We start from the raw sequence: 12,960 nt of genomic DNA on the forward strand, positions 1-12,960 counted from the left end.
AACCCAAAGATTTATTGTTAAAATTAACGTTATGAGTAATTAGGTGGCGGATTGTATCCTTCTGCGTTTCCGAAATTTTGGAGAATTTAAAGGCTTTCTCTATAGGGGCGATGATTTGAGGAATTGAAGGTTTAGATGTCTTTGAAAAGTTGAAATTATATTTTAATACTTTTAACTGATCCTCCGAAAGATTCCTATTGGAGATATTAACGATGGAGTTAACGTTTACAGTGGGAAGATCAGCTAGATAATTGGGACTATCCGACTGGTGTGTGAGTTTTTGGAATTTAGAAATGAGCACATTTTTATGCCGTTGACAAACGGTATCGGTTCTAGACCAGGATGTATGTTCAAATGAGGAAACATTTTCAGTGGAATTAGCAATTTTTAAATGGAGGTAATATAATTCAAATTCAATTTTAGATAAACGTTTGCGTGTGTCCCTTATAATGTGACGAAGAAGTGCCAATTTGAATTTATGCAAAATTTTTGAAACGTGAACGGAAGCTTTAAGGCTACATTTCACATGTATAAATTTGGGAATGAAATTTTGATGTTTGCATTTAAGTAGAAACTGTAGATGATTCAAGAATTTCGTACGCTTAAGGCGTAACTTACAAAATCGGTTCCTGTCAGTGGACATATTGTGAAAAGGGCGCAAGCAAGAAACAAGTGAACAAAAGAAATGTAATTCCGAAAGTCCAAACAAGTAATTACTTATAACATGAAAAAAACACCAATAAATAATGAAGATAATTTTCATTAACAAATGACAAAAACATTCCAAAAGGAGAGAAACATCCAATACTGAAAAACCAATAGCCACGTGGAAAGAAGCAACGAAAGTCAAAATCGTGCACGTGGTAAACCGAAAAAATATAGAATTACCTCGAAAATGCCGGTTGATAGCATAAACCAAATCCGAAAAAATGATGGCCACGTGGAAAGAAGTAAATAAAATGGTGCACGTGGTAAAACAATAAACAGTAAAATATTCTCGAAAATGCCGGTTGATAGCACAAACTAGACTAGAAGAGAAACACGCTAATGTGACAATCAAAACCGTGAAAAACAACCTTATATTTAGCGTAGGTATAATGAAACACTCAATCGATTTCGAGGGCAGCTAAAGGTCCCTCCTCATCAGGAGAAAGAAATACATAGAAAGAAGAAAATAGGAATCACAGAAACACGTGGTGCTTATCAGCACTGCACGTCGTTATAACTAGATTTTTAATCAGAGTTGCACTGGCCGCCTACTTTTACTGAGCCAGGCTGTCTGATCAAGCATAAAGAAATATTAGCGAAGTTAAAATAGGGAGCGAGGGGCAAATGCACATTACGCTCAAAATCTGAACTTCAAATAATGGAAAGCAACCACTGAACGGATTTTTATACCCTCTGGTAGTACCAAGTGCGAGGAGGTAACGCCATCTATCGGCAAAAATAATTGAATTAAGACAGTAGAATTTTAAAGGCATTAGGAAGGACTGGATTGGACTTCAAATCATTAACTAAACTTTCTAAATCTTTGTGAATGTGAAAAGCCTCAAGAAAATCCAATTCGCCTATGGAAGAAGCCTTTTGGATGATTTTTGCAGACCCAAAATCAAAATTATGGTTAAAAGTCCAGCTATGATACGCTATTGAAGACTTGTTAATTTCCCCTTTTTTGACATAAGATTCATGTTCCTTGATACGAAACTTCAACGCTCTTTTTGTTTGGCCAATATATCTTAAACCACACTGACATGATATACTATAAATTCCCCAATACTCCTGCTTATTTGAATCAATTGTCCGAGACTTAGTTTTCACAGCTAGCTTTTCATTGAATTTTAAATCAAGCGACTACAGTTCGCGATACATTTACGTAGTGTGGTTTTCTTTCAGAAACTGTCACAATTCTATTTGCTGTCAAAACTCGATACTGCTTTTGCTGCGGAGACGATAATAAAAAGATACGCTGGAGCTAGTACGTGAAAATATGATTATCCAATTTTCGATGTGCGTGTCACTTGAAAAAGTCACACAAAATAATTCTAGAAAAAACATGGACCGCTTTACTTTCATTTCACGTATTACTTGTCTGCGTCCGTAAATTTCTGAAATAAATTCATTTGAAATTAGATCAATCATCTTGAATCACACTGCATTCTAACATACTGTGGTGCAATGCATTGATACGGATCCAGTGTACTTTAATAAAGTGCATTTCTATAAATCCCACTATATATTCCAATGAACCCTATGTATTTCAGTGAATAGGAAAAATATATATGCAATGCGTCTGCAGTTCTCAGAATTTCAAGCAAGCATTTTTATTATGATTAAAATGGGTTGCAAGAATTAATTATATAGTTCATAAGTAACATCCGTTCTATCTTATTTTTGAGCCTTCTTTTCGCGCTTTTCAAAAACTGCGCTTATTTTTTTTTTTTTTTTTTTTTTTTTTTTTCAGTTTTATTACCTTGCATGGATGTTGTAAATGTATAGTGTCTGTGCGGCATGGGAGCACTCTAAATATGCTGCGGGACGAAAGTCCTCTCGAAAGGTTGGTTGTGGGGAAGAAGGGTGGAGGACTCGTTTTCCCGGAGTGCTCTCCATCAAAATTGGGGGCGGAACTGGGCAAAGTCATACTGTCACATGTATGGTGCTCAAGGCTCTTGCCAACAACTGGCGCAACCTGCACTACTTGACACGATGAATTTCATGGTCTTGCTCTGATGTTACTGTCAGACAAGTGAGTTTTACAACAACCTTCATATCATGTATTTCCAAAGCTAAACCTTTTGTTGCTAATATACTGATTATTTTACTTGATAGAAAAAGTTATACCTTTATTTTAAATACAGCTCACCAAATTCTCAAACACAGTTTTAGTTACATTAATATTCTCTCTCCCTCTCTCTCTATATATATATATGGCTACAGCCTGCTGTAAAAAATAAATAATATATATATTGTTTCTTATGATGAAATCTATTTGCCTCTTTCTCATTTAAATTTTAGTCACTTTGCATGTCAAGTGTGGCTAGGGTACTTATTCTCAATAGCGTACACTGACTGCATAGCGATTAGATACGAATTATAACAGTATGATTGTACGTCTTTAAATACATTACAGAATTGTAACAGCTCTGCCAATACTATTTGTTGAAAACGATTTTACTTTCTACTTTCTACAACTTTACAAAATAATTAAAAATAAGATTAATAAACTGTTACGTGCATTAAATATTAATTAATGAAAGACATTCATTTTTTAACTTTTCCTAAGATAGACTGCATTATTAAATTTCTTAATTTATTCTGAATTTAATAAGACACAGCCGAGTATATAACACGTAAACCCGGAATTAAGGCACATACATAATCATGGAATACATTTTAAAACACCAAGTCATAAATGTGTGTTATTCTTTAGATAAGACTTTTTTACAGTTAAAGTGATTCAATTTTATTTCATTTCTGAAAGTTGGGCACCAACAAGTCCATAAATGATTTTAAAAAATAAAATTTTCACAGGTGCCTCATAAACAGATTTACAGAGAATAAGAATATATTCGACAGTCAGAACATTTTTGTTTTGTTTTGTTTGTTGTTGTTGTTTAATTTCAAAATACGTAATGTTATTGAATAATTATTGCAGATTTAGCCTGATAATCAGAATACGATGCACGACTATATTTCTTGCATTTAAAAATGTATAATGTTATTAAATAAGTATTGCAATTTTTAATTAATTTTTCTGAAAGAGCTAATTTAAATATCTTAATTAAAGTAATATAATTACTGTTAAAAAACAAAATTACTTAAATTTAAGTAATTTGAATAATTTAGAATAAAATTTACCCATTTTAAGATTATTAAAGCAGTAACAAAGAAATTCGTAAATTCCGGTTACAATTTAATGATTATAAAATCGCAGTAAGCATGGATTTAATACAGCAATAACAATGTAAAAGTGGAATATAGTTTTGATCGTTTAGTAATAATTGATAACTAACTGTTAGTTTATAAAACAATTGATTCTACGTTTGCAAACAGCACTCTAATTTCTTTCGTCTTAGGAGTTACATATATAGATAAACCGAAATATCTCAGATTAAAAGTTAAAAACTTTGTCAAATATAAGAGCAACGCTCACTCCAAGCAGCGTCATAAACATGCCACTAAAATCACCAGTTTAAAGTTTGAAGAAGCGAATAAAATAACCATCGACTTCAAGCAGAGTCGTAACAGCAAAGTATAACTTACTCAGAGCAGCGATGATTACAAAAAGGTACTTCATATCTTCAGCAGGATTTGATTACAATGCCATTTCATTCAATTCGGTGCTCATTAACTTCCACAAGCTCCTCCACAGCCGGTCTCATTGTCCGTTACTGTGATACACAAGCCAAACAGTGATTCAACACAGCTGCCGGCGACGCTCATGTGTACATCCGCGGAAGAAAAATAGTGCAGCGTAATTTTGAGTTTTATCAGTTCTTTCAAAGTACTTTTCGTGCACATATCAAATAAATATAATAAATGAGAGCATTTGCTGATGAAAGACAGAAGTTTAGCTGACATTTTTTAATATTCTTTTGCAAATATTGACGGTGAACTATTCCTTTGAGAAGCGGTGGAGCATTGCAGCCTTACTGACGCTTCGCATCTTCAGGCTATGTATGTTTAACACCTTAAGTGAGGGAACGAAAGACCACTCGGAAAAATTATCTGCAGCCCTCTCAAACTCAGATGGAATCTTAAACAGCTAACTCATGCTCCATGCTGTAGCGTCTAATCATCTGCATACCTTACATTAAACTAAATTAGGTAAATAAATTTATCGCGGTGTACTCGTTGTTAATGTTATTTTTGAAATATTAAAAGAGAGTCATTTTAATTTTAAAATAAAAAAGTAGATATACGTTTGTTTGACATACAAGTTAAAAATTTTTAAGAAATGAAGTGAGAAAGTTAGAAGCAATCTGATACAGCATCAAGCTGAGCATTCGGTTAAGAATGAAATATATATGCAAAATTTCAAAGAGAAATCATAATGGGGCTAACTCTGTGTCATCGTGTTTTGGAGATGAATGTCAGAAATAACTTGATAAAATTATCAAGTACATGATAATTACAATTTTTTTTAAGGACTATTAATTTCGTTTTTGCAATTTGCATTGGCTCACTATAAATGTCAATTCAGTTACATTTAAAGAAATTAAATAATGAAGAATCTGCGTGAATGTATGCATGTTTCTAACGGTACCTAGAGCCATCAAATTTTGAATAACGTATGTTTCCACCCAAATTCGGGCATCTGGAATTCGGAATTTGTTTTATTATCTATTTCATATTTTGTAAAACTTTAACGAATTTTTGTTTAACAAACTCAGCGATTTCAAAGCGAGCAATGGCAACACTGTACAAGAAAAAATTATCTCCAGCGCACGAGACTGTGTATCGGAAATTCTAAAGATATACTCATTTTAAAATTATTTTGCGATAATGTTGTTGAACTGAAGTTTATGGCTTAAGTGCGAAGAACATTATATTTAATAAATACACACAATTAAAAAAACGCCCCTTTGGGCGTAATGTAAAATCTGAAAGCTTTCAGATTTTTTAAAAAATATTTTTCTTAACTCATAAAATTAAATCTTTTCTGTGAAATAATTTTAAGACTAAATGTTTAAGAAAAATTATAATACAAGCACTGAATGGGCTAAAAAATATTACTTTGTAATTTAGCTTTTTAACTCGAAAGGCGTAGAAAGCGATTACAAAAGAATCTTTCTGTAGTTATGTGCTTGAGTGTGAAGACCTCTAAATTTCTATCTCTAATTTTCTTAAAGTCTCTAAAATGGTAAAGCTATTTAAAAAAGAAATCAAAATTTAACCGAATTATAAAACAAATAATAATGTGACAATTACTAGAAAGTTTTAAACAGTATAACATACATTAAGTTTGAAATAAGTTGCAAAAAACAAAAGATTCTTTACTAAGGTTTTTATTATGTGGCGTTAGAAGTATATTTTGTTAATTATAATTATGTGGCAAATGTTTGTATAAATTACCTGTTGGATGCATTGAAAATTAAATGTATTATGAATTATTTCAATTAAAAAAACTCTTAAGAAATAAAAAAGCTACAAATTATTTAATAATTCGTTTATAATTTTTAAATCGCTTAGTTTGTCAAGATCTATCTAAATTCCCAGAAGAGAATTTTAGAAGTCAGCAATTCCACCTCGAAAACTCGTCTTACAATACAACAATAACTTGAATATAAGCTTTGAAATGCAGATAAACGGTATCCGATCGGCAGCATATACGTACACTACTAATTGCGTGTGCGACACATTAGGCGGATGCAAATTTATTAATAAAACTAACATGTATCAGCAAATTTATTATAGTATGAAATTCATACAGCAGTGTAGGATATTATGAAGAAGATAACTATGTAATAATATTCTAGAATAACTAAATGTCAGTACTAATTGTTAAGCATGCTTGATTTAGTCTACCATGAGCAGCAATATGTACTATTCGAGTTTATCGTGAGACATAAATGTAGAATTTTAATTTGTTTTTCCGCATGTCGTGTTGTCATTTTTTGCAGATTTTATTAGCATATTAAAGAGAGGCGGCAACGGGCGGGAAAAGTTCGAGCTATGCCACTGATTATTTTGGACCTTTCTGTATTTCTTTTTAACTTCCAAATAATAAAAATACCTTCCGAATTTCAAATAATTTAAATTTCAGTGGAATATTCCAGTTTCATCTAAGTAAAGCTCAAATCACTGTTTAGCAACATCAGTTTTTTCAACTTTCTGTATAGCAAATTTTACGGTATCAATCAAAGATCTATATATGAATGGTTATTTCTCTGCGGTCTAAGCTGTAATGGGGCATCTGTGTTGAGAAAGGTTATATGCTATTCGATGCGTTCCTATTTCCGCTGGAAGCAAAATGAATCTTAATTAAGGCAAGAAAGTTTCTGCACAAAGGTAAGAAAAAGGAAAGGTTTAAGTAAATCAAAACTTTCCCTTTGAGCCAGTCTTCTCCAAATGAACACTTCTCCTTTCAGAATTCTCATTTGCCAAGTTTCGAAAAGATATTTTTGAGGTCAAGTGTCTACTTTCAGCCACCAAAGCTTTTTTACTATTCTTGTCATATGTCTGCTCTCAGCCACAACTGCGTACTGATCTTATAATATATTAAGTCGACAAGCTTCAGAGATACGTAAATTTACACGTTCTGGAAAACCAGGGCTTCATATTGCAGACTGTTTTGAAAGATACCATACGATAGAGAACTATAATTTATAAATTTTTCATAAAATTAAAACATATTATTGTGCTACCTACATTTAAAGTTTAAAAAAGAATTACTATTTTTTTCTTTGCAATCTTGCATATTATGTGTTATTGTTCGTTCAACGAAAATTAATTCCAACCAACATGATACCTATGTATAAACTTAACACAACCGCAAAGGGTTAATTGTTACTAATATATATACAAACATTAATAATATTTTATAATGATGTATTACATTTATTATTTTCTGCATATCTCCCAGACATTCAGCAGCATTTTGCTTGATGATGGTGTCTCCTTGAAAATTAAAATGCGGACACCATGAAGGGAATCCATTAAAATACACAGAATTATTCCTTTAAATTTTATTAATAAATTTTATATACGTACTTATTATACTACATATAATGTTATTCAACACCTATAATATAATATAAATGTTTAAATATAGAGTACTTCATGAAGTCACTTAATAATTAAATTACGAAATATTTTCATTTCGATAAACACATCACGTAACACAACTTTAATAAACATTCACGAATGTTCACAGTTCTTCGACAAAATTGTTTGCAGTTTGTATGTCGTAATATTGTGGATCGTTCTTTTAGTGTGATATAAGATCCAACAATTCTGAATGTAGTTTTTTAATATCATAATTTAGTTTTTATTATCTTAGCCTTCTTGTGAACACAAGAATATCTGATTTTCTTGAAAACTATTCCACATATCTCTTGTTTCATCGTTAAATATTATTGCTTTACATAGTTTGACCAGAATTTGTCATTATATTTATCTATGTTTGATTGAGGCTTTGTGCTGTGTATGTGCTAAGGCGGAGCTTATATTAACTGGCCTTCTTATATTAGTATGATTTTTAAATCTAAGGTTTAAGTCTAGTCCCTTTCATCCTGTTATGAAATGAGAAATTTTATAGCAGACATGCAATACTGTAGAGTCATACCTCTTTAAAGCAAGAAACTGAGGTAATTACTTTAAATATCTTTGCACTTTTAAATTCTCTGGGTTCAACTAAGTTTACATCATTTCTAATAATGTGTGCTTAGTTTTTCATAATAGTGAAGTAATTGATTATTTGATTATTTAGCGAAGCTAAAACTATTTTGTATTATCATTGAATCGGAAACTGATATTTTCCTTATTAAATAAGTAACACTTTATGTTAAATAATAATATTTGTTTATGAAAATAATATCCAATTAAAATTTTACCCTATTAAAATATATTTTTGAATATTCATGTTTAATAATTTGAGAACAGAATTCAAAACTTTTTTAATCATTTAAGTTATGGAAGGCCTTTTAAATTTAATGTAATAATAAAAATTTTGAATTACTGTTACAAACTTTTGAGTTGTTTTAAGAATGCGATAACATGGAACATAATTAATAATGAAATAATTTTTTATATTAGTATAGAAAATTATGTCAAGTTAAAATGAATGAAAAATTTTAATGATGTAAGGATTATGTTAATTTTATTAAGAGTTAAATTTTAAGTTAAAGTTCCTTTCCTGGCAAATTCTTAACTTCAACTTACTACTTCCGGCCAGAACGTAGTTTTGAAATCTTGCTGAATATTTAATGAGGAGGAGCGGTATTTAAACCACGAAGTTACTTAATGAGTCAGAGAGAATCAGAGTTTCTGATTTACGCGCGTCTGTCTTTTTGGCCACTCTCTCTCTCTCAAAGCTGTTATTACGCTCGGCCGTACTCAGGCCCTTGCTAAGCTTCGTAGTCAAATAAGTTAAGGGGCCAGCTCGATTTGAACCTTTATAGCTTCGGCTATACTTGTTTAGTTAATCTTAGTTTTAGTTTAATTCTTAGTCTTTTAAGTTCAAGTCCAAGTGCGGGCTTTGCTTGTACACTCCCAGGCGGAGTTTTGTTAAATCTTATTGAAATAATAAAGGGTTAGTTACCCTTCTATCTTGTTGTTTCTTGTCACCGAACGCAAGCGATTATTCGCTTATCAGTTCTTAGATTCCTCACTTCCAACATTAACTTAGAATTCCAAAGTGAGGAACTCTACAATGATTATAATAACGAGTTATGAAGTAGAACAATAATAAGAAAATTGAAAATGATTAAGGTAAATAAAAAGTGAAATGTGTAAAAAAATTTGAAATTGTAATGAATCACTTTTATAATTATGTAATGGATAAATGAACGTAAAGAGTAGAGCATGATGCAAGGATTATTGGTTCACAATCACAAAGAAATATTTTTTAACTTCTGAATTAATTACTCCTTTACCCTCACACAGAAGAAAAGATAAAGGTTACCGTTATTATGAACGAAATGTTTCAGTGTATCAGTATATCACTGAAATATTTTTATTCATTACAAACAGTGTATTTTATTATTTTTATTTAATATTCGTAAATGGTAACATATATTCCAGCACTTACTAACAGCACGCTAGACGAAGAAACACACATATATGTGCAAATAGTAAGATGTTACACGTCAGGTTTACAGATTTTATCTTCATAAAATCCAAGCTTATCTTCTGTAAAATTTAAGCCCGATAGTTAAATTCGTTTCTTCACATTCCAGTTTTTATTCTAACGTCAATCTTTTCCCTATGCTTTCGAACTCTAGCTTTTTAAGAATTATTATCAGGGTTTATACAAAGTATCGGTGATGAAAATGTCTATCTAATTTATCTTGCACCACAACTAACTGTATTTTGAAAGGGATTTACCACAAATATAATAATGCTAATCACAATACGAATATCCTTGCTTTTATTATGAATGTATTCTTACAGTTTTTGACATAACTTTGTGAAATAATTTTATGTTTTCACATATAGTTTAATTATACTGTATGATCATACTTTAATTACATATTACAAACCTAATTTAATCATATTTTATCAATTACATTTTAGTCATCTCTTCGATGGCTTCATGAGCTACATTCCAACCAATTACTTTTAATAATTTATATACTTTTAAATTAGCATCTTTTCTAATTTAGTATTGGAATAAGATAAAAAAAAATTGTTGCATCGTACTATTTTTAGATATGTGCAGAGAAATAAGTTTCCTTTAATTTTGCATATGCAATTGCATCATACAAATTTCACATAAAATTAATTGAAATAAACCTCTGTTTCACGTGAGTAGTGAAGTGCGTTTCCTGTCCTTCTTTATCCTGTTATTAGTTTTAGCTATGAATTCCTAATTTATACTTTATATTACGGAAATCAATCGAGAGCAATCTGATTTAAGAGGGATGCCTTTGCGAAGGAGTTTTTAACAAAAAATTAACTAGTATTCGCATCATATGCGCCCAGAGTAGAGCATTCAGCAGGAAACATGAGCAGAAAACCATACCCGAGAAGAATTGCGAGTATTTAGAGATCTTAAAAGCGGTAATGCGGGAATCTAATGCACCAAAGCAGGCGAAGACTATATTGACAACAATTTCTTGCAAACGACTTTCTTGATGGAAAAGGGCCCACCAGCGGCCGAGCGGTAACGTCGCTGAACACTGGTAGTTCGGTCCGAGGTACGAATCCCGCGAACGGGCTGGCTGCATGGGCGTTTTCGTGGTTTTCTCCATGTGTAACGTGTATACGAGCCAGTTTCCCTTAGAAAGTCCTCCACGAAGGCATCCCTCCCTTAAGGCAGATAGCCCTCGAGTGCTTTGCCATAATCTAACAAAACCAAAACCAAACCATCTTGAGGGAAAAACGTCTGCATGCATTTACTTAGAGTCAATAGGCCTTTTGGCCTTTTCATTAGATCAATAGGTTCTTTTTTTTTTTTTTTTTTTTTTTTTTTTTTTTTTTTTTGAAGCGGGAGGGTTGAAAAATTAGCGTAATGGGAACAGGAAACAGTCTTATACTTTCACACAATGACAAATGTTGTTGAATTGCGGAAAATGTTACTTATACTTAATGCTCGCCTGTGCTGGTGAGCCATGATGGACAAAATAGTTTAACTGATTACTGCAAAGCACTCTAAAACTGTTTATCTAATGGAAGAGATGCCTTCTTAAAATACTTTATAGGAAAACTAGGTTCGCATTTTCGTTACCATGGAGCAAACCACGAAAAGCCCCTTCACTAGAATTTGAACTTGGGTTGAACTAAAATGTTTACTTGTCTTGTCTTGTGAACTAAAATGTTACTTTTGGTCCCTGCTGGTCCCGAGGGACATGATATACGTTAGATTCTCAATGCACAATTCTCAAATTCGTAATGCATAAATATAATTCAGTAAAATAAATTTATAAAAACAACAATAAAATAGTTCATATTTCGTTTTACGCAGTGTAGTAATAAGTAAATAATTTCGGTTGTAATCTTCCATCCATAAATCTGCTACATCCTCTCAGCGCCTTATTTTAGCAAATTGATAGTAGCTTTGTAACTAATAATATTAAAATGCTGTTCATCATGTTAAACTGTGAAGAGTAAATCTGCGTTAAACTAATGCATGTCCTAAACTTTGGAAATATTGCTTTTATCAAGTATATTTACACTTACTACAACCTGTTGCGTAGTTAAAGAAAATAATGAGTTTCTTTTCCCCCTCTTTGCAGCTCAGAATAACTTCAGCTTCCAAAGATGGAAGAAATTTAATCACGAAATATGTCACTGAGAGTATCCTACTAAAATAAATTTCATAGGTGGCGGAAAATTTATAAATAATAGTAAAATTAAGTTTCTTTATTAAAAATGTACTTTTTTAACATATTCATTCATTGCGAGTTAGCAGGAAAAAAGTTATTGCATTATGAGCATGTGAAAAAGGAGATTGAAAATCATACATTACTTTGATCCATACATTATCATACATTACTTTCTGGATTATTTTTTGTCTAGATTCGAATTATTAACTATAAGACTCACTGAAGATTTCTCTAAGCATTGCCTCAGAGACAACTAAGGTCTGTTACGCATGGTTTGGTGCATCTGTGGTACTGGAGAGTATTCTGTTGTAGATTTTCAAAAGTAATTGCAATTCAAATGAATACTAGACGTGAAGACTTCATTGCAACTATCGCATGCATGTTATGTGACAAAGACTTGAAATAATCTTAAAAAGAAATCACGCCTAATCTTTGCAAGTACTTGTGAAGTAGGCACTGAGTGAAAATATCTGTATATAACAGTTATACAGATAACTCGCCAAAGTCCGCAAAAGAAAAGAGATTTATTCAGTCATACAGACCTTCTGATTGATGTGAGCAGTACTGTAAATTATTTTAGAAACTGTCATGAACCTATATCTGATGCTGAAATTTTCTCATAAAAAAAACCTTCCCATGTTTTTTTTTTTTTGGGGGGGGGGGTCGTTGTACAGGTATTTAAAAATTAAATTGATCTTTTAATTTTGTAGAGTTCGAGTAGTCATAATTTTGCAATGTTTAATGTAAATCTAAAGCATTTTTGAGCCTTTTTGTGTGCAAAGACAAACTATTAGCGTTTTCTTTTTTTTCCTTTTAAGAAAATATTAGATACATACTATATTTTGTTTTCTTGCTCAATCAAAGAATTGCATAATTTTTTTTTTAAATTAAAAATGTCATAGGCATTTTCCTTTCGAATGTTTATTGACTGTATCGCTAATAGTTACGAGTACAATTTTATCACCCCTTTTTTGAA

The 12,960-nt window shown here is 31.5% G+C and overlaps 1 protein-coding gene across 1 annotated transcript in view; it reads right to left on the minus strand.

The window, feature by feature from the left end:
• The window catches only part of LOC118199526 (inactive tyrosine-protein kinase 7-like), a 151,222-nt gene extending 146,810 nt beyond the window's left edge, over positions 1–4,412 (minus strand). Inside the window, exon 1 of the mRNA XM_085807760.1 lies at positions 4,261–4,412. Within this exon, the coding sequence (XP_085663886.1) occupies positions 4,261–4,294 (34 nt within the window). The 5' untranslated portion in view covers positions 4,295–4,412. The remainder of the gene's footprint in view (positions 1–4,260) is intronic.
• Between the last annotated feature and the right edge of the window lie 8,548 nt (positions 4,413–12,960).

The sequence above is a fragment of the Stegodyphus dumicola genome, chromosome X1 (genome assembly GCF_044657685.1).
Source record: "Stegodyphus dumicola isolate Sdum_Otavi_A_Nest chromosome X1, ASM4465768v1".
NCBI classification, from domain to species: domain Eukaryota; kingdom Metazoa; phylum Arthropoda; class Arachnida; order Araneae; family Eresidae; genus Stegodyphus; species Stegodyphus dumicola.